Below are 22,713 nucleotides of genomic sequence, written 5' to 3'. Positions count from 1 at the left end.
TGTGTGATTGTTGTTATTCAAGGCCAGGTCTCCAGTCTGTCGAAGAAGTAATGAGGCATCACAGTTACGCTTTGAACGTTTTCACTTTCTTATTCCTAAGAGTTAATTAATTCACTGTAGTGTTAATAAATCTGCCACGGAGATGTGGAGTGGAGAAAGTTAAACATTATGTCGTCGTGTGTATTCATGCTGGTGATATATACCTTGTTGCTTAATTGTTTCTTTTTGTTAATACGCATCCCTGTGTGTGTTTGTGTGATACCACCTGTTATGTGGTCTTCATTGTATTTTACCATTATGAGAGCGTTAGTGAAACACCAACACTAAATGTTCACCGGGACCCTCTTCCTCCAGCACTGAACTCTTCTCCTTATTCATGTAAACTACATGACTGACTTAGCACTATCTAAAAACATTAAAATGATATATGATCTGCCTATTTGACCACAGGCCATGCCCCAATCTCCCTGTTAGCTTTGAACTGCTCCCTCAAAAAAAAGGGATTCTCGGGATGGTTTGGAATAATTAATTTTATCTGTTGATCAAGCCATTAGTGAGCTGGGTTGTAGTAAACAATATAAGATTAAATCCAGCTTCAAATAATTAATTATCTTCAATTTATAAGAAATAGCTTTGGTGGGAAATCACTCATTAATTGATTTAACTGTGTTTCATCCCCCACTGTCTCTAATCCTCTTTCTTGCTTTCTTCCTTTTCCTCTAGATGACGGTTCAGAGCAGAGTTCAGGCCGGGACACCCCGGCAAGTAGTTCATCCCGCCAGGGAGTTGGAGATCAGATAGAGGAGAAAGGCAAAAAAAACAAGAAAAAGAAAGCGAAAACAAAGAAGAAAGAAAAGACCAAGGGGAAAGGCAAAGAAAAAGAGAAGAAGAAAGCAGAAGAATCTGAAGAGACAGAAAAGAAGAGCAAGAAAATAGGATTCGGCCTGCTGAGGTGAGTAACTGTGTGTGTGTGTGTGTAAGAGAGAGCGTGTGAGAGATAGAAGGAAATGGAGATGAGTATGTTGTTGTATGTTTTAGATAGAGGAAAGTGTAGAGAGACAGGAAACAGGGGTAGAGAGATGGCTATGACAAAACCCAGATGTTGCAGTTGTGTGGTAGGCTTCATAACCAGTACGCTACCAGGGCGCCGGGAGCTGATTAATTTCAAAACTGTTGGTCTTCGGTTTGTATTTATGGTCATATTATTTTACTGTATGTGTATTTCTTTGTATGCAAAATGACCAAGAAAGGTAAAATCACTTCTATCCAGCGTTTGATGTCAGTAGGTGTTGAATACTGTTGGAATTGGTTGGAAAGCAACCGTTCCAGTTACAGCAGTGTTTGTGTTTAGTGTAATATGGATTCAGCAGTGATGTTCTCACTACACACATTTAAACACTTTACTAATCTGAATATCTCATCCAGGTACAAACAGATAATAAACATGTTGTAAACTGTAAATATAGACTAATTATTTATCTTTTTCAATATTGCCTAATTCAGTCGATTATCTCCATCAATAGGTTAAACACACTGGTTCTGTCTGTCCTGTATCTATCTACAGTATGTTATTATTATTATACATATTACATAGTGTATTAGGCAACAACTCTGTCTTTGTCCAGTGTCGGAAAATGAGACGGAGTCAGACAATCTGATATCCTAATCCTCAAACATGTATAAACTTTTTTTCTCTCAATATACTGTAGGCACATAAACTAGCACAATGTCTTTAGACCTCCATTCATACAGTATTAGACAAACCCCCCCCCCAAAAAAAACCCTAAAACATGAACACACCAAGGTCTTTTTCCCCTCATGAAACACTATCACATGCTCACAGGCACACAGAAACCACTTTAAGAGTGGTGCCCCAATTTCCTTAAGAGGTGCTTAAAATTATCTGTCAGAACTATTTCATGTGATTAACTTTAACACTATATCTTCCAGTGTGAAAGAGGGCAAAGATACACACACACACACACACACACACACATACAGCTAAAAAGGGTGTTTCAATGAACAATTTGTACTTTCTACCTTAATTTGAACTTAATTTCAGGTTGTGTGTGTTTTTTTTTTCACCATGGTTGTTACTGAAATGGGATTTCACATGACCATTACATAGATACAGATCTTTGAGAAAAACACTTGCATGCAATTTATTCTACAAAAAAAAAAAAACGCACCCTTTCAAAATAACACTCACAAAAGCGGTCTGTATGAACCAGAGCACAGAAAAACACTTCCAGATTTCAAAGTCACATTTTATCACAATGATTATATCTCAGAGTCGCTCGTTATTTATAGTGAAATATTAGGCAATTAGACTAATATGCACTCATTTGACTAAATTGAATACATTCAGTGCTCACTTCTTTGAAACACACCTTATTCTTCAACACTTCTCCGTCCTGTTTTTCATGTTCTCGACTCCGTGCTCGCTTTCTCTCATATCTACAGTACTCAGTCATCGACGAGAGATTTTCTTATGATGAGCAGAAATGTTCCTTTTTATGATATTAAAATGCTGTCATCGCCAGTTCAGAGAGTGTAAATGGGTCTTTACTCCTTTTGTGCACCAAAAGTGGAAATTTAAATGGATAAGTGGATGGATTGAGGTTTGTGGTATGTTCCTTTTTACGGTCACCCGCTTATTTTTTTATTATTGTAATTTAATGTCAGACCCACCAACCCTCTTACCTACCTACTGTTTCTCTTTTTTACTGTCAATTCCACCTGAAGTATCAGCCCCTTCAGCCTATCATTACACACAAAATGCAATTTTAGGATGTATAAAAACAGCTTTATCAGATGTTGAATTAAGCTTAAAGTGTGTGGATTATTATATAAAGTTCCTATTAAACTTTGTAATGCTTTGAGCTCCACAAATAAAATGCCATTCACCTCCATTTTTATTGGGTCGGCAACAGACATCTAAGCAGCAGATATCCTACACCACTAGTGGTAAATATTTGTTTTTGTGAATTGGGTGAACTGACCATATAATTCAATGTAAATAATACCAAATTTAGTGATGTAACACAATTTCAGAACATTTGTTTCAGCCGCAGTTGGACTCCACCTTGGAATATGCTCCATTACATATAACTAGGTAGCGGTTAGCTGATATTTTTGACTGATGAATAAGAACATTTAATTATTGTTATTGTTCCTATAATGGATTGTTCCGATAATCCGATAATGTGGACTACCATTTGAAAACCTCTCTCTAGCTGTCCTTTCTCATTCATGACACAATTATTTCTGTCTTATGACTGCCTAACAGGAGAGACTGTCTGAAAATATGCACCGTTATCTCTGTATTTAAACAATATCACATCTCCCCCGTCACCCCTCCCCTCTCTGGCTTTTCACTCTGCCTTTGAGTGAAGTCGTCTGGAACAATTATAAACACATTCGATTTCTGATGTGGTCACGTTTTAAGTTACCAGTTCTGAACGACCATAAATCGAGGTTTAGAGTGGAGCAGGTGGATTGTAGCGATGATGTCGATATGTAGCTGATATTTGACCAGAACACTTATGTTATCGGAGCCATATGTGTACATGTTACCAAAATAATTGCTTGTCTATAGTGATTTCACAGGTCATTCAGCGCCAAGTCCGATTTCACGTGTAATGATCACAAAATCACAGCTCCTTAATCCTTTGTCGTTAGGTGTTGTAAAATAGTCACATATTGTGCTCGTTAATTTAATATGTAAGAATCCATTTTTAGCTGTTTAATTATTAATTTGATTATGTGGTCATTGTGATTCTGTTGATTAAAACATTCTCACTAACAAGAGCAAAGAGACAGCAGCTTATCAATAGATTACAGTTATCTTTTACAAACAAGTTTTGGTAACTATTATGCCTTAATCCAAAATTATGTACAGATAAAGACTCTGTGTCTCTGAGGTGTAGATGCATTTTATAAATTATACTTGTTTTTTTTTGTTAGTGAGTCAGTCAAACAATCAAGAAATTTTTCAGCAAAACCGTTCTATGGTGTTAAAGTGGAGCAATGTGCAAGTTATGTTTCACCAATGGCTCACTGGTGGCACAATGTGATGTATTCATTCCTTCTTTGCCTTCCTCTTTTCCGCAATCCCTTTTCCTTTATAGCCCCAAGCGACTACTTTACACGCCTAAAGTTATCTTTTCGTTCACCTCCTTCCCTCCATCACTCTGTCATACCATCTTAGCAATGTCTTAAGTGCCACAGAGTTCAGTAAAGGTTACACCTAATCCCTTCTTTCTGTGTTCATCCATCTCTCTTCAGCCTATATACCACTCCGTTTGATTATGGTCTGCACAGCCTATGCAGCACACCCCAAAAATATCTTCAGTTTAATCTAACCACACCTTTCTTGTACGCACCTCTCCATCCATCCTCCCATCTTTTCATCTAACCATCCATCCTTCCGAGCCTTAAGTGTCTCAAGAAACCGTATAACACACCCAAGGATATTTTTAGAGCCTTCCACTACAAACCCATCTCTCATCATCCATAAGAGGGTCTTGATTAGAGCCCAGTGATAATCTCAACCTTTCTCTCCTTCTCCTCTTTCTAGTCATATTTCTGTAACGTCTCTCCCTCTCCCTCCATCCCCAGCACACACCCCTAATCTTTGCATCATTCCAATTTTTCCTCTCCGTCTGCTCCCCCCCCTCCAGCCCCCCACCCAGCTTCAGCTCCCTATCTGCGTTTGATTGCTTGTAATGGTGGGAGACTGAGAAGGCAAATTGGTGCTATTCAGAGGAGTTCAATCTAGGCCGAGCTGCTGATTTGTCACATTCATCTAAAGCCAACTTTGACTAGCCTAATGGTCTGGAGGAAAGGTGGTATGAGATACTCAACCTTACTCCCAAGTCCTCTGGTTTTACAGTAGGAAATGGTAATGTTTATCATTGGCTGGTTCACACATTTGATAGGATCTTTTTACCAACTACTATATTATGTTTATATCCAAAGCGCCAGCTGCAAAAACTAGCACTGCATTCCAATACCGAATTTCTCTCTTATGGTAGAAATCTCTTCACTGGTTTCCCCAAATTCAACTGTAATTGCCAAAAAAGTGCAGATTCCACTTGGTTCCTCACATTAATGAGTAACGGGAGTAGAAGTGTAGAAAGATCTAATGTAATTATTGTCACGTTTAATTGACACTGTGAGCAGACATTAATGTTTGTTTAAAATGCCCTTTAAAGTGGACAGCTGGCTTTGTCATCTGGACCGCTGCCACCTGCCAATCAGAAATGCCAATCATCTACGTGTGTGTGCGCACACGCTCACACTCACATTATTAACATCCTAATATCATGGATATTCATGTGGGGATAAAACATGATTAGCCACAGAGTCAGATGTTTGTCATATAGTTGGCACACGGTTACTGTGAATCTTCCTTGTGCGTGCGTGTGTGTGTGTGTGTGTGTGTGTGCGCGTGTGCGTGTTCTCTGCAAATTGTCTGCAGTTGTGTGGCCTTAATATCTCTCCAAACTCTGTATATTTTATTCTTTATTGCTCAGACAGTTAAAGTTGATATTCAAACAAATCTGGCAACCCTCCTAACAATCGTACACACACACACACACATATATATATATATACATACAACCGTAATTTAACACTCTATAAACATAATTAACTTGGGTTGTGGGAATGGTTCTGCTGTCATCTGTGTTTATATGTGTGTGTGTGTGTGTGGCCGACTGTGAAAGGGAGAGAGAGAGAGAGAGAGAGACTGTCTGTACAAATGAAAATATGGTAATCTATTAGGTGAGACTGGAAATGGATAAGGTCCACCAGAACCAGAGCGGTACAGGCGCTGCAGTCACGCAGCGCATCGTGTGTGTGTGTGTGTGTGTGTGATTGTTGACGTGCATTATAATATTATGTGTGCATGCTGTTCGTTTTCAGATTTAAAACGGTGTGAATTTATGAGAATCAATGATAATGAATGCACGGTTGTAATCATGCACTGCTGTACTCACCTCCATCACCACTCTAACTGCTGTATTAATGAAAAAAAAAAGTTTGTTTTACTGTAGCAAGACTCAAAACTAAAAGAGCAGCATAAATGGAGTATGCAGCCACCGACCAAAGACTGAATGAATAGGGAAAAAAAACAAAAAAACGTCGGGGTTGGGCAGGACAAAAAACTTGAGGTCACAATTAGAGCATCATCCTTCTTTTTCAGCCTTGAATCTGCTACCTTTCCATTACCTCCCAATGATGCCTATAATTACTCTCTTCCCCCATATTTTCCCCCTTTTCCTTCTTTCTCTTCTCTCTCTCTCTCTCTCTCTCTCTCTCTCTCTCTGCTCTCACCAGCTGGTCACAATGCAGCACCTCTTTTAGACTTAAAGTGCTCCATCGTTTGGACTATTATCCCATCTCAACGGTGGGGCCCATTAGGACTGAGTAGCTCCATTGTAGGTTCTATTTTGGTTGAGCCCCATGCAAGGCTTAGTAGCCCAAGTCTGTACATATTGTATGCCTGTGTGTGTCTGATTGTGTGAGTGCGGTGCGCGTAGATGAAAGGGTTGATGGTAGAAAATGGACTTACTCTGTTGCCGCGGTCCCTATCATTCGCAGGAGACTCTGATTGGGAACACGCCATTAAATCCAAATCATCTGCAAAATAGTATGAGTGTGTTTCAGGAACGCGCTGTAAGGTGGCTCGGATGGAAATTGTGTATGTGTGCATGTGTTTGGATTAAACCGTCTGTGACTGTGTGATCTGTAAAATGGATACAGGTAAAGACAGTTGTTCTGAACATGAGTTTTGTTAGTTTGATGTGTGTTACCGTGTTTTTGGCATTTGTTAGGTGATGTTAAGGGACTAAAATAAAAAAAAAACAATGCAAAAACCAAAAATAATTCAGGAAAGACTGTTGCCACATATCGTGTTGCAGAATGTTATGCAGTTATAGAGATTACAACAATAAGGCGTTGATGAAGACAGCTAAATGTTATGTTCGTATATTTCTAAGCCAACACATCCAGACACAAGTCAACAGTAACATGAAAACTCAATGATCCATAACACTGATCAGACTTAAATGACAGTCCGCTCCATCATTGTGCCCTTCCTCCTGTTTTCTGTGTATTGTCATACCTGACAAATGTACTGCATCTTGTTAATAAAGTGAATTATGCTTTAAATGGCCAGCGCTAATTAGCTAGCGTGTTGTTCTGCTATGTCATCTTTTCACTGCACATAACATAAAACAACATGGTCAGGTTTGGGTAAAGCAAAGGCTGCCCCTTAAAGTTCTTTATGCAGGATTAAACTCTTTCTTCCGGCTAGACATGGTTTGTTATTGTTTTGTAATCAGAGAGAACATGCTTGAAAGGGGGGGGAAGGAACCACCGGCTGCCAATCAAACATCATGACAGGAAATCATTGGGGTGTCACTGTCTGATGTCATGCTTGCCAATCAACAGTGTGTGTGTGTGTGTGTGTGTGTGTATACGCTTGCATGTGAATTTGTGCCTCCTTACATCACACACATCAGGGTGGGTCTGTCAGCTGTGTGTGTGTGTGTGTGTGCGCGTGCATGTGCTCGTTATCACTGCACACTTGTCAATCATTCATTCCCTCAGGGATCCATTTGCCAATGATAGCAAAGGGAGGCGTGTCTGGGGAGTGACAGAGGGAGCGGGTGAGAGGAGAGAAGAAGAATAGAAAGAATAGGTGAAGTGAGAGTCACAGATGTTTGCACTCGTTTTCTACTCGTTTGTCAGTCCTCATGTACTATTCAGAGGCACACGTGTGGAACAACCCTCTGAACAGTCTGCTCAGTGTTGTGTGACTGTTGTATGTTGTATTTCTTAGGCTGTTGAAAGCAGTTTTATAGCTCTTGATGTTTTATGTTTAAGTAATGCTGGCCACTCCTCACCTCTGCAAGGTGTTCGGTGTAAGGTCAAGATTAGAACATGTGTAGGTTAGGTTTGGGTTTCTGTACAACCCTGTGTGTTCATGATTCTGGTATTCATCTATGACCAGGGAGTTCTCTCTAGTGCATTCATGACAAAAAAAAACAGAAACAAAGCAACCACACCGTTTTTAAAAGTGTCACAAAATGTGAAACAATAGAAGAAAATGCTAATTTTACACAAACAATGTAAAGATAAGTTGCACCTGTCTTTAGCAAACTAAGCTAAAGCTAAACCCAAAATGACACAGCAGTCAGGCTCATACAGTCTTACTGGCCATCTGCTATGATGGCATACGCAGTAAAAATATTTGAAAGATTTGGAATGACAGCGTTGACACACTGATGGAGTAATATAACATTACCTGCTGCCGGTCGTTCTGTTTAATGAAGATGATCTGATCTGTTCATTTTGACGATCTGTTCGTTTTGTCTTGTGAGAAATGATGTGGATATACTATGTACAACAGATTTTGTGGTATAGATACTGATGACTTTACATCAACTCTCACATTTTTTCTCTCTGATCAGACATCAGACTCAGTAAATAGTTGGGTTTTTTTTTCAACCTACCTTTTCCTACACAGATGGAAGCTTTAAGGAACCTGTGTACATATTTCTAATTAAATCTTCCTCACATGCAAATGAGTAGCTGTACACTTTACATACAGATTGTGGTGTTAGGTCATGAATATTCATGAGTTATTCTGTTCCCACTAATGATAAATACAAGAGGTAATGCATTTATCCAAACTGGCTGCTAGTCAGCTGTTCTTACTCTGATATTCCTTGTGAAACGAAGCTCAAGTGATGATGTCGTAACTTGGAAATTTTAGCTAGTGTGTGTGTGTGTGTGTGTGTGTGTACATGATGTGACTCTTTCTACTTTTTAGTAGCAAGATAAATAATAAAATGACAAAAAAAAACTAGTTTCACATTTAGAAAATCTCTAAGTTTCTACATGTGCACGATGGTGGCGCTTAGATAACGCTTTGTAATTTAAAGGGTTACCCATGTCACTAATGTTATATGTTAAATTGTACATCTGTGGCCTCTATATATATTAGGTTTCACTATTCTCTGTGTGTTCCTTGTGTGTGTGTGTGTGTAACAGTATAAAAAGGGACCGGAGAGATAGGTATCATTATTTTGTAGTAGTCCATTATCTTTGCACATTTCTCTCCTCACTCTGTGCCAGATTTACTAAATGATGTTGTGCCGGTCTGCGCCGCCGTTTTCATTGAATTTGCGGCTGCAATCAGTGCCTGGATTACTAAGATGCAACTCATTACGCAGTCAGCTCCTGGACGACAGCTGATACTACCCTTCAGGTGCGTTCGGTGAGGGAAGGAAAGCTCATGGGCGGCAGTTCAGCGGCAGTATTCCTACGAGATCACCAAGCTCAGAAAAGAAATAATAACTCAAGAACCTTGATTGTAATTTTTTTTTTTTTTTTAAATCTTGCCATCTTGCATCTTCTTCTACTCTACCTGAGAAAAACTGCCATTACTTAAAATTACTTTTAAAATTATGAGATGATAATCTTTAGCATGAATCTAATTATGAATACATGAGGAGGCAATCCACACTGTAATGGGAAATAAAAAGGAGATATAATAAGACGAATCAAACTGTAGCGATTATACACTTGCACATTGAATGGCCTTAGTAAATCCAGCAGGATTTATATAATCAACCTCTGTTAACATCTTCTAACATTGTCTCCTTCTATTATTTGCACAATCCCCCCCCCTCCCCGTAAATGCAAATGCAATGAGGAGAGATGCACAAACGACACCCGAACTGCAGCTCCAGCCTGTTGCGTTTGTTTTGATAAATACAGCACATGTGTTTGGGGCACAATGCCTGGAAAAACCTGTGCAATATGGCTCTGTGTATCTCCCTTCTTCAGACCTGCGTTTTGCTGCTACATGTAGATAAATCAAACACAGTCACAGATGGTCGCTTGTTTTATTGTAATCAGCGTTGTTCTGAGAAACTGACCCCATGGAGAAAACACCTTCACACAATGAAGACAGGGATTTCAGGGAGGTAGAGAAGGCAGGAATAAATAATAAATAAAAAAAATAAAAAACAAAAGACAGAAAGCAAGGTCAGGAAACGTAGTGTCCAGTAGCCATATAACACACTCTGTATTAAAGGCTCCTAATCTACATACTTGTATATATTTCACTTGCTGGCTCAAGGTTGGCTCTTGATTCTGAGGTTAAAATTTGTGTATAATTTCCTTTTTTTGGGGGATGAAATTTATGTTTTGTGTAACCTGGACTCACATGTAAATGTTTGGATATGTAGCACTTTTCCCTTTGTCCAAAAACCCCACATACAACTTCTATTTTGCAATTGGAATAACAATAGTTTTGTTGGCTTCTGAGTTCACTATGGTTGGATTCATCTTATTGAGGACGGGTGAGTTAATATCTATCAGCTACCTCCTAAATATTTTCGTCAATCCCCTCATTATTCCCCTCCGAAATGAAAGATGCTCATCGATTCTTGCGGCGGGTCTTTCATAAGGAGCCTGTCATTATTAGAAAACACCGTGATGTGGAGATGCTGTTTGATTGCCTTATTTATTATAACATGTTACAGAGAAGGAAGGAACATTTTATAATATAGTCAAGTAGAGGCCATGCATAGAGGCTGTTGTTCATATATCTCTCACCTCTCAGGTTTTGTCTTGTCTATCTACTTCCATCTGCTTTATCTTTCCTTGTATGGGTTATGTGCATGGGCTCTACTCAGTAAGCTTTATGTCTTGACAGTGATTAGCGGTTAAGGTTAAATTTAAAAGTATTTTGAGTTATAGTCCCTTCTGTTTCTGTTAGATGTTTCATTAAAGGGCATTAAAAGTCAGTCTGTCTCACTCTGTATCTCTTTCAACTAATACATAGTACACGGAATCCAGCTTTATCCTCAGTTTTTCATCTTTTCATTTTTAATTTTTAAATCCAAGACAAGGAAAAGAACAGGGATGACAAGGAGAATAGAAGAGAGAGAGAGGAGGGGATGGGAGATGTTAAGTGCAATGAGAGAAGTGTTTGATACCAAGGGATGAAACATAGAGATGAAGGGGCGGAGGTGAGGTGAGCTATGGACAGAAAAAAAAAGAGAGAGGGTAATGAGAGAAAATGAAGACATGGCTGAGGTAAAAGAGGAGGAAAGGGTAAAATCAAGAGAGGTGAAAGAGAGGTAAGTGAGGGGAAGAGAGAGTTGAAGGAAAGGGTAAGCTTGTAACACTGTAGGTTGAAGTAATTAGAGCAAGTCTTGTCCCCGGTGAGCTAAATACACACACACACACACACACACACACACACACACACATGCTGTTAACGCATTCATGGTTATAGTCCTTCATTGCCCATTGAGGCCCCTTCTATGGGTGGTAATCTTTACCCGGCAGTCCACATCAAGCATTTCAAAGAAACACTGCTCCCACATATTACCCCTTTGTGTATGTGATCTATAAACTAAAGGTACAAAACAGTTGCACATGAAATCTGTAAAATAACTGTGACTTGTCATCTTAGATCATACACTAGCAGGTAAAGTGGTACTTCGGAAACATAAAAAAGCAGTTGAAGTGTAGACAAAAGGATAATAAATCAATGAATGTGCTAAATAAATAAAACATAAGTTGCGTTTTAAGGTCACAGTTTGCATGTTGGAGATATTAACTATTTAGCAGCCGTGACTGGCTCAATTAACCATTTCCTACTCACCATACAGCTGCTGGGGTGTAAAGTTTAATGTGTTTTTTTAGCATTAGCATGTAAGCAGGCTATACAGTATGCGGTTGTGACATTTTGAGCATCGGAATGGCTCATGATATAGCTATAATGTCAATCCAATCTGGGTAAACAGTATATTTCACTGTCTTTTTTTTGGAGGATATTTATGTCTCCTTTTAACCTGCCTGATACATTAGTTGCAGTATCCATGTATCTCAGCCAATGTTAAGTGTGTAGTAAGGAGAAAAGCAGTTTAACTTCAATCTCTATGTGAGGAAATTGTATGGAATGTGTTTACCAAACGTGCCACAAATGTAAAAGTTAGCGAGCTGTACATGGTCAGCTTTATTACGACAACAGAGTTCGTCAGCTTGAGCAATAAAATATTATCAATATGTACAATTATTGTAAACAAAAGTATCTTTATTTAGAGGAGACCTACAGAATTTCATTCATTAATCACTGTATTTTTTTCTCTCTCTTTCAACCATAAACCACCATACAATCTAGTGGTAATACTGGTAGACCGACCCAGTGACGTTGTCAGTTGACCCTCCTTTACAACCCTCCTCTTGACCAGGGTTGGATGCGGGTCAGAGGCTGCCTGGCTTTGATGACCTGTGATTGCTACCATTAATGAAAATAAATCCAACGTTTGAATGCCATTTAATCGACTGAGGGAGACAGAGAGAGAGAAAGAGAAATAGAGAAAAATAGAAAGTGTGCATTGACGATCAAGAGCGAGGGAGCGTACATTATTCAGTGTAATTCAGTGTAATTCTCAGGGTTATCTGTGAAGTGTATGAACGACACAGCAGACTGGAGTCTCTGCTAACAGCGAGAAGCAAGGTGACAGCTGTCTCATAAATGGGTCCAACACAGGTCGAACGTTCATTGAGTAGACCGGCGTCATACACGCGTCTGCTATCTGAAAGTGGTTATAATTGTCAAAAATGTTGAATGTGTTTCTATTATTGCTCTATTACAGTGACCCTGAGAGGCCAACACACTGCAAACTCACTGTAAACATGTGGAAATAGACATAATACGAACAGCGTGTTGAGCTCTCAGCACCATTGTACCTAGAAAACAGAAAAGAGTCACCATGTTCATTCACTTGTGTGTTCAAAATATCTTTCACACATGTTAGGTACACCTGTTATGAAGTTCAGTTATGTGTGTGTGTGTTTTTGTTTGTGTGCTTGCTATGGCTTGCATGTGTGTGATGTGTGGTCTCCTCCAGGTAATTACTTGTGCAGCGTCCAGTAATGTTGAGTATGCTGTTGATGCTGACCACACACAGACAGTATTGACTGGTGTGGCTTGAGTATTGATATGTAGCCACTTAAAACAGGCCTCTAAGTCTATTGTGTGTTTGCCATATTTTTTTATCTAGATTAGGCTGTATTAGGGTATGTACTTACTGAGTATTCATACGTTTTAGCAAGAGGTTGATGCAGCAAGAAGTGTTATTTACCTTTTATTTGTGTGTCTATGTGTGTTTCTGGTTATGTTTGTCTTTGAGTGAGAGGTTAGAGAAAAGCAGATTCATGACAGTACTCCACTGGCCTTTATATACACCTTTTATAAGTGTGTGCATGATATCATCCACGTGTTTTTGTCACTAGAACAGTGTTAATGTGGTTTTTGTCCCCCATCTGCTTCACCGTCGGCCACAAAAAGTATGTTATTGTTTCTAATTCCTGTCTCTCTTTCTTTCTGTCTGTGTTGCTGTTTCTCTGTCCAGATTCGGGAAGAAAAAAGAAGAGAAGAAGGAAGCAAAGGCAGCTTTGCAGCGACAGAAGTCAGACATTCTGAGTGATCTGGAGCTCGAGAGGATGAAAGACGAGAGGGAGAGGTGGGGAACTTTCTGGAGATGAGATGATTACAATTTTGTTTGCTCTAAATTTACTGTCAAATCAACAAAACAAAGTGTACATCGAGAAGGTTTTTCTTGTCCCTCTCTCATGGTAACCATCTTTTGTTTTCATCCTTCGATCACAGATGATTGTTAATTTATCATTTTCATTGAAATAGACTGAAGCCAGTATATTAACATATCTGCAATTCTTTTCCTTGTATTGCTTTTCATTCTTATCACTCTTTCTATTCCCTCTATTCCTCTCTACTCCATGCTTGTCATTCCTGACCTCTATACTAAAGGTTTCTTTCTATGGGGTTTGATTAAATATATTTCTCTGTGGTTGCTCTTGTCCTCACACAATCATCTGCCACACCATCAAACATGCAAAAACAACATACTGTATACTTGTGCTGGCTCAATTTTTGCTCAGTTTCCTTTCTCTTACTTTTACTTTTCTTACTGCAAATGTCATAACTGGCTATCCATTTGTCTGTCAGAATCGAGGCAGGGCATCCTGAGCTGCGGGAGCACCGGTCCAGAGACCAGCAGGGTGGAGGTGGCGGGTCCGCATATCCAGATGTTGAGGACGACGACGCAGACCCCAACTATGCCCGAATACAGTCCTTCAGGGACCGCAACATGGGTTCAATACCACAGCCTCTGGCTCAGTCACCTCCTTACAGTACAATTCAGCACAGCCATGTCCGGACTCCATCCCCCCAGGGCCCTTCATCCTTTCCAGGGCATGGAAATCATGGTAACGACCCTGGAGCCATCCCTGATGATGATCCCCTGGATAGGCTTTACGCGAAGGTCAACAAAAGAGGAGCTGGGGCTCCATCCCCACCTGTGTCTGCTGCTGCCAATGACGGGTAAGGCACTATGACCTTCTTAGTGCTCATAAGAGTGTAAAAAAAAAGCTCAGGCCCCTTGTTTGAGGGTGGTAGTTATTTCTAGTTCCTTTTACACAGCCTGTTCTGTATAAGGTATGAACACAGAATGGCGGGGCATTGTTGTTTCACAATTAAGCTGGCAGTGGAGGTAGCCACACTGCCAGATTGATGTCTGTGTAAAAGGGACAGCTGGCATGGTGGGACTAAACATATAAAAGATCTTAAAAAGACCTGATTTAGCTTCTTTTTTTTTATACCGGATGTTAAACCCGGGCCCCCTGTTGAGGCCAGATCTTGGAGGAAGTTTCCTCTGGAGGACCAGTCAGGTTCAGCACTAACGGATAACAGCTGTTGTCACTGTGTGGGCTCATCTCACACAAGGGCAGGTGTAAGGGGCCTGATGTGTTGTCAGCCAGGTGTCAGAAACTGGCTTTTGATACATAGAGAGTAACCAACAAACCGATTAATAACCTGTTTCCCTTCAATCCACCTTTTTTCACTCCACTCATTTCCTCTCCCGTCTCCTCTCCACTTTAACAGTGCAACATTATATTGCTGATGCTTCATATTTTTCTCTCTCTCCCCCCCTTCTCCTGTCTAAATCAGATTTATATGCCACAGGGCAGCTTGTGTGTGTGTGTGTGTGTCTGTATGTGTGTGAGTGAGAGAGAGACAGACAGACAAAAGGAAAGATCGAATTGTTTGTGCTCACTTTGAGCTTCAGTATGAGCGTTTGTGTCCGCTGACATACTGTATGTATTGTGTGTGTGTGTGTGTGTGCTGTGTGTATCCCAGCACAAAAGGGGGAAAAAATCACCGCAGGGCTGAATGTGTGTCTCTCAGCTTCACTATCCTTACTCCTTACCTGTATTATGTTAGTCACAGCTCACTTACTTCTGAATATATCTACCAGTACAGATATATTCACACACATGTCTTCGTGCCAGGAGGTAAAACTGTTTGATGGACACTTCCAGGCTTCATAGAGATGTTTTCTGACACTGTGTCTTTCTTGTATTGTTTCTCCCATGCATAAATAATGTTTCATTATGGAAAGTGAAGACTCCTTTGACCTTGACTTCAAGAAGAAGTTTCTTTAAATGTATTATTGATAAAAGTATTAAAAGTATAGTTGTAAAGTTAGTTTATGTTTTATAATTACAGTAGACACTTTGAGATTTTTAATATTAAAGCATTAAAATTTTCTTTCCTGCATTCAAAATATGTTATCAGCTAGAATGGTGCTTTTCTTAGTCACATTGTTGTGTTTTTATAGACTGTGCCAAAGCAACAGATGAACCACAAAGCCGTATAGAAGAGTATGTGTCCAGCAAACTGACAATCCAGATAATTACCTAAGTGAATATACTGTATATATGCCATGAATGCAGCGTAGGCTTCTTGATTGTCGACACAGTACTAATTTGCGGCTACTGTGTTTGATTTATCCCATCCTTTCCTTAAAAGAAGTAGAGTGGATCTTAAAATGTGTTGATTTTGAAAACCTATATCCATGGCCACAGCAGTCCTGGCAGATAGTGCTACTCATTTATCATCACTTCCTGAAACCTGATGATGCAGACAGAAGGAAGGCCAGGTATTGGCTGACAGCAATCGATGGTGCCAAAAAAAGTAGCTAGTGTGTCAGCAGTGTCTGTGCGTGCGTGACTGTGTGTTTATTGTGCGTCAAGGGAGGCCAGAACAGCAGTGTACATGTGGGAGAGGGAGATAAACAAAATCACTAAGGACTCCATTCCATCAGCACCTCAGCAAATGACGCACACTGATTTACACACACACACACACACACACACACACACACACACACACAGTCGCAGTGGCCAAAACACCAAAAGCATACAGTTCACAAATGTACAAAGTTGTGTGTATGCAGACTGAATACAGGATGTCAGTAGACTGTTGCTTAGAAATCACAGATATTGAAAAGCCGAGTAACATAACAGGTGTGACATCATTCATGATAATGCTGGACGATGATGATGATAATTTTAAGTGATGAAACAGCACTAACTGACATTAGACTGCCCCGTCTGAAACCAAGGGTCAAGTGCTGCTTGATGACTTGGGCCCATACAGGTGTGTCTCAGTGGAAATGATAATACTTTTTGATTTATTTGGTCTTCATTTAATGAATAGCTGCCGGAATATTTGGTGAATAGGACACAGAACTGTATAATGCTTTCTGTAAATCTGGAATTGCAATTGATAATATTACTTGTAATATATGCCTTGTTAACTACATTTGTTGAAATTGTTCCTTTAGTTCATATCTTCTTCATGGAACAGTAATTTCAAGTAGGATACACCGTTTTAAATTATTTATACGTATGCTATTCTTTTGTTTAGTAATGGTGAAACAAGTTGTGCCAAATCAAAATGAAATAATTCTGATTACATAGAGTATTATGTTTTGTTTCATTTATACTTGCCTTTAATTTCTGGTCATCAACTGTCAGTGGAGCTGACACAGTATCAGGCATATTCTCTGTAACTACTGGTGCACCTCCACTAATTTCAAAATCCCCTTCAGTGATTTTACTCTGGAATTTGTCCTGAAACTAACACAAAACATATCTGACACATACTCTGGTGCAGCACATTAAAGAGCACATCATTAACCAATGGCATACAGTGCCTCTTGAATCTGTCAAAAGCAGCAGATAAGAGCACTTTAATCAATAAAGTTGGGTGTATGGGTGGTGCAGGGGGGAAATTTTCGCCTTCCACCACAGAGATCCGGGGTTTGATGACTGTGGTACCTATGTTTTAGTCGTGCGCTCTTATGAACCTCGTAGCTTATGAGTTAGCCTCATAGAATATAGCTGGCGTGTTTTCAGAGATTTCCATGGTTGACACAGAGCGAGTTGTCTTTGCAAGAGTTCAAACATTGTGTCAGTTTCTTCAGACAGCTGACATGGGCAGCAGTGTGTGGCAATTTACATTTAAATACATAGGTTTTAAAATATAGTCAGTTATGTTCCCCAGCACACATCTGGCTGCTTACATGCATTCTTGTGTGTATCTGTCAATGTTAATGAGATTTTTTTTCAGTGGTTTTACAGCTGTATTATTGAAGGGCAGTTATTTAACCACACAGCACAGTAATATATTACACTGTCTATTTCTCAACTAGCCCACCAGCTTCTAACTAAAATGCAAAGAGTCTGTCTGTCCTTTGATTTTCTCAACATCCGTTCATCCGATCGACTTCACACTCGGCGGGTGTATCGCTGAGGACCGAAGGAAGTGCGTTGTCGAGTGTGAAGTTGTTTGAATGAGCGGCTCTTGAGAAAGCTGCACGCAGTAAAATATTTCAGTGAAGTTAGTCATAAACATACTTTTTTACTTCCTGTGGAGTCAACGATTGGAAACACAAACAGCACCACTCTGCCATTGCAACCCACATTGTGGTCAGAGGGGGGATTACACCCATGGGAATAAGAACCGCCATCTAAAATAGAAGGAGTCTGTGTCTGTCTGTATGTATTTCTTGACAACTGTTCATCTGATCCAACTTCACACTTACCGTTTGTATTGCTGAGGACCCAAGGAGGTGCAATGTCGAGTGCAAGCTCCCGTCTCTACTGGAGGCCAAGCAGTCGGCTCATTCTGAACAGGCACGTTTTGAACTGGCACTGCACTAGTTAATTCGAAAGGGCACAGCCCACTCAATTCCTTATGCATGGCGGAGTTTAACGCAGACTCATTTAGTAAACCCATTAAACACACACACACACACAAATGGACACCACACAAACATTACACAAAAAGATGGATGTGCTTTAGAAAAGAAGCACAGGCACAAGACAAAATTTCATCCTCCATCTCCCTAAATAATATTTTTTTTTTTACCTGTCTCTTTCCACAAAGGAAAGTATTTCCTACGTCGTCATCCTTCATCTAAGACTGGATCCACAATAGATATTTAAAAAAATGCCTCACATCCACGATATTAATTTTCTATGCGCTGAAGGATCAAAACCAGCGGCCAAGCAATCAGCCCGTTCTGAACAGGCTACATTTTGAACGGGCACTGCACTAGTCTACACAGATTTGAGGGCCCGAGTGTCTTACATAAAGAAAGGAAGTGGTAAGGGAGCCCGGGTGGGAGAGAAAACGACACAAGCAAAGGAGCTGTTAAGAAGATTTTGAAGTGGAGAGTGAGATTCTTTACCCACCTTCTGCATGCAAACACACACACACACACACACAATCTTTCTTATTCCCTCTTTTCCTTTCATTTGGACCATTTTCTCTGTCTTGTGCACTTACACACTAAGGTGCATGTACAAAACTGAGGCAATTAAGATGTCAAACACATGCACACACACACACACACACACACACACACACAAATGCGCACACATACACACACGCACACACAGTCAATTTTCTGAAGTGACCACCCAAGCCTTGGATGAGTGCTACCCTCCGTTTTCTTGAGTGGGCGCCCCCTCCCACCTGCCCAACCACTACCACCTAACCCTTCCAAGTGCCCCTTGCAGGTTACCATAACAACCACGACCTCTGGCACTCCACCAATTAGAAAACAATCAGCCTGGAGAGACCAGAGTGGAGTGAGCTTAAGAGAGAGTGGTACTGTAGCGCATGAGTGAAAGATAAGTAGAGAGCAAATAACATCTAGACAGAAAGAAAGAAAAAAAACAGAAAATAAATAAAAGAAAGGTCCAGAGTGCAACAGGTGCACATTGTACAAGGATAAAGCATAGCTTGTCCTAACTTTAAAATTTAGATCACAATACTGTGATATTTATCAAAAATATTTATTCCAATGTAATACAGTAGTCTTGCAACAAATGCCTTTGTGGCTTATAATGTTGCAGAGAGGTGTTAATTCAACCTTGTGGTTATGTTTTAGCCTGTAGTCTGTAGTGATGTACTGTACCATATTGTATTGCAAGGTCTAAGTAATGGCTTAGAGCTCCTCAGTTTGTATATGGAAGGGCAAAATGTTCGGCAAGCCTTCACTTTTCACACTTTATTATATTACATACTGTACATACAAAACCCACTATTTAGGTTTTGTCTTGAGCATATAAGACCATGCTCAGGATGACAATAACACCTCATACCAGTGATATTTCCAAATTAAACTGAATAAGCATCTGCTGGATTAATTATCCTCATGCAATTTATCCATTTATTGAAAAGACAAATTCCTGCTACACCCCCGTCTATCCTGTAGTTGCTGTTCCATTCGTGTTTGTTTTGAACTTGCTTTATTAAAGAGAAAAAAACATGTTGGATGTGAGTTTGCTACTGGCTTTCACTTGTCCAACCATCTGCCATCGCGTGAAACTCTCAAAACTTTGTTTGTGCTGGAAGAGCAGCCGTTCTCTTCCTGTTTTATATCACAGAGTAATAGTCTTTCCTTCTGTAAAGCAATCTGCCAGATTTCCTGTAAAATACTAGAGTGTAAAAGAATTTAAGATACAGTTTAAAGGTTGCAAACCTTCTTGGTGACATTTTTATCAAAGAAAATTGACTGAAAAAAGCTACATTCAGGCATATGTTACAGATTTATACAGCTGTAACATATACTGTAATCCCCAGACATAAATAAGCTTGCATGTATACAGTATCTCTATCTTCTCACCTCATACAATACATGATTGGACACAACATTCATATGTGTGTCAGAATTATGAAATGGAGACTGAGGGAGAGGGAAATCGTACAGGAGAGCTTTTAGTATTGCATGGCTGGCCACTGGAGAGGCTTTCTCTCCTCCATGTTAATTAATCTGACATTCTCTCAGCTCAATGAGTGCCACACACACACACGGGCCATTTTTTACACAGTTATACATACTCACTGTCTTTATCTTGCACGCACACACATGCGCAAACATGCACACACACACACACACACTGGAGGGAGCTTTCAGTGAGTGCCAGGCTGGCTTGCGTGAGTGCTGTTCTGTTTCATTCCTTCCTGACTGCCAATAGCAGTAAACAAAGTGGATATGTCTCCTCAGGCTCCATGCAGGTCGAGATCTTGTATAAACAAAGTCACATGTGTGACATGTAGGCTACCTGCACATCCCAGCTATAAACACCACATGGTAGCCTACATCTGGCTTCTTTGATCATCTCATTATTAGCCTGACGTTCTTCACAGGTTAATTGCTCCATATACATGTTTTGGTTCGGTATTTTGCTTGCAGGTCCAAGGGAGGTAAGTATATTCTGTGTTGTTTGATGTTTGTCATACTGCCTGTGACTCTTGTCAGAGTGCAATTTGTTGCCCTATAAGACTGTGATTGTGAAGCTCTCCTGCCTCTCCTTCTTTACTGTCTAGAAGTTTTTGAGTGCCCTTGTCTTGTGCTGGCTTGCTCACCAGCTACACTAACTCTCTTAAACAGTTTATTCTGCCAGTTGATTCCGCCAAATGCTAGACGTTCCAGTTGCATGCAGTAGTTCTCGCTCAGATTTCCCAGCATAACCCCCTATTTGGATTTAAATGGTGCTGGTTTGTGCCTCCTTTGGAGCTCAACTTCAGGTTGAGGATGGCCTTGAGTTGTGCCTAGATGTGGGTCACCTTAGGGAAGCTCTGTCTGACCCATGCATTAAAAGCAGCATTTAGCCACTTTCAGTGAGAGAGGAAAGGCTGTGTCAGGTGGAAGGCCTCCTGTTTGGAGATGACCTTCTGTCCTCTGGGCTCACTCATAGAAGCTCTGGTTCCCTCAAACAATGGGAGAAGCGCAGATGCAGGCCACATGAAGAGCGCAGTAGTCCAGAACGTAAAAAGGTGAAGCAGAAAGCTCCCTCTCGCCAAGCGATGGAGGCTTGACAAGCTGAAATAGAGTAGATTTTCACAGCAGGGCCTGGACTACTGGGCAGCCCATTCCCAAGATGCATGGGTTTTGCAACAGTGTCCTAGGTTTACAGGTTGCAGTTGGAACGCCGGCTTCCACCACCCTCAGGGGTCAAGTTGACCTCAGTCACAGTCCCCGTGAAGGCCCTGCATTTGTCACAGGAGATAGCCACACTTTCTGTCCTTCCATTTGGCCTGTCTCTGGCTCCTCACATTTTTACAAGATACATGAGGGTAGCCTTAACTCTGGGAGTAAAGATTCTCCCCTATCTCGACAACTGGCTTATTTGCACACCCTCATTCCTGGAGGCAGAACAAATGCCCACGCTTCACAGGGTGAGATTGTTGGGCTACAAGGTCGTCCTAGTGGCCCCAAGTGGCCATTGAGGATATGGTTCTCCACGCTCCTTAATCTATTGGACAAAGATCCTTGGCAGTTCCCAGTGAGGATGGACCTCCGGTCCCAGCTGGATGGGAAGGTGTGGCATCCATTTCCAAGCCTTCTTCAACTCTGGGTATGGCCATTGAGAGGGATCACTCACTCTTGACTGACCTTGAGTCCTCAATTCGTGAGACCTTGCGGAATGCAACAGCTCACTTCACAAGGATGGTGTATGGAAACTGTTGGGTTGTGTTTTCTTCATGGTGCAGGGACAGGGGGTTAACCTCAGTCTCTTGCCCTTTACAGGATGTACTCTGGTACTTTCAGTATCTTTTTGATGCTGGCCAGGCTGCCACGACCTTGAAGTTATATGTGGCAGCCATATGTTAGCTTAGCTATATCTAAACAATGGCCACATTGATGGCAGGCCAGTTGGTCAAGCATTACTGTGTGGCACAGTTTCTGCGTGGTGCCAGGAGGAAGGTAAACCTACCCCCCTAGATGTTATCTGTCTACCAAGGGTGTGGCCACATCCTGGACGGCAATGAGGGAGATGTCACTATGAGAGATCTGTTTGGCGGCATCCTGGACAATGTCTTGCACATTCTCAAGGTTCTGTTGCCTTAATGTGGCCTCTGGGTCCATGCTAGCGTCATCTATTCTGCCATTGACTTCTACAGTTGACCAGTGGGTGGGTATTGTTCTTCGTGAAACTACCGGAATGAATTACCAACTTTTTTTACTGCCGCTGGCAGTCAGGAAGGAATGTAACAGAACAGAAGTTAAAAAGATAACTGTGGCTCTATGAATTCCTGGAAAACTGCCAGTCACACCGGTCACTAGGAACCTTTCAGGGCTAGAAGATTCTGATTGGCCAGATGCAGGCTACCACATGGTATTCATAGCTTGGATGTGCAGGAAGCCTACATGCTGCACATGTAACTTTGTTTACACAAGATCTGGACATATCCACTTTGTTCCCTGCCACTGATAGTCATCTAGGTATTCACAGAAC

General features: G+C 40.7%; 1 protein-coding gene across 7 annotated transcripts in view; it reads left to right on the top strand.

Annotated features, from left to right (window-relative positions):
* Nucleotides 1-22,713, top strand: part of pard3bb (par-3 family cell polarity regulator beta b) — a 227,837-nt gene that overhangs the window by 129,930 nt on the left and 75,194 nt on the right. For all 7 annotated transcript variants that reach the window (XM_067603150.1, XM_067603151.1, XM_067603155.1 and 4 more), the window contains 3 exons: nucleotides 724-952; nucleotides 13,449-13,559; nucleotides 14,063-14,437. In XM_067603150.1, the coding sequence (XP_067459251.1) occupies nucleotides 724-952; nucleotides 13,449-13,559; nucleotides 14,063-14,437 (715 nt within the window). The remainder of the gene's footprint in view (nucleotides 1-723; nucleotides 953-13,448; nucleotides 13,560-14,062; nucleotides 14,438-22,713) is intronic.

Source organism: Thunnus thynnus, chromosome 11, assembly GCF_963924715.1.
Source record: "Thunnus thynnus chromosome 11, fThuThy2.1, whole genome shotgun sequence".
Classification (NCBI taxonomy): domain Eukaryota; kingdom Metazoa; phylum Chordata; class Actinopteri; order Scombriformes; family Scombridae; genus Thunnus; species Thunnus thynnus.
Note: the sequence above shows the minus strand (reverse complement) of the source record. Positions and strands in the feature narration are given on the sequence as shown.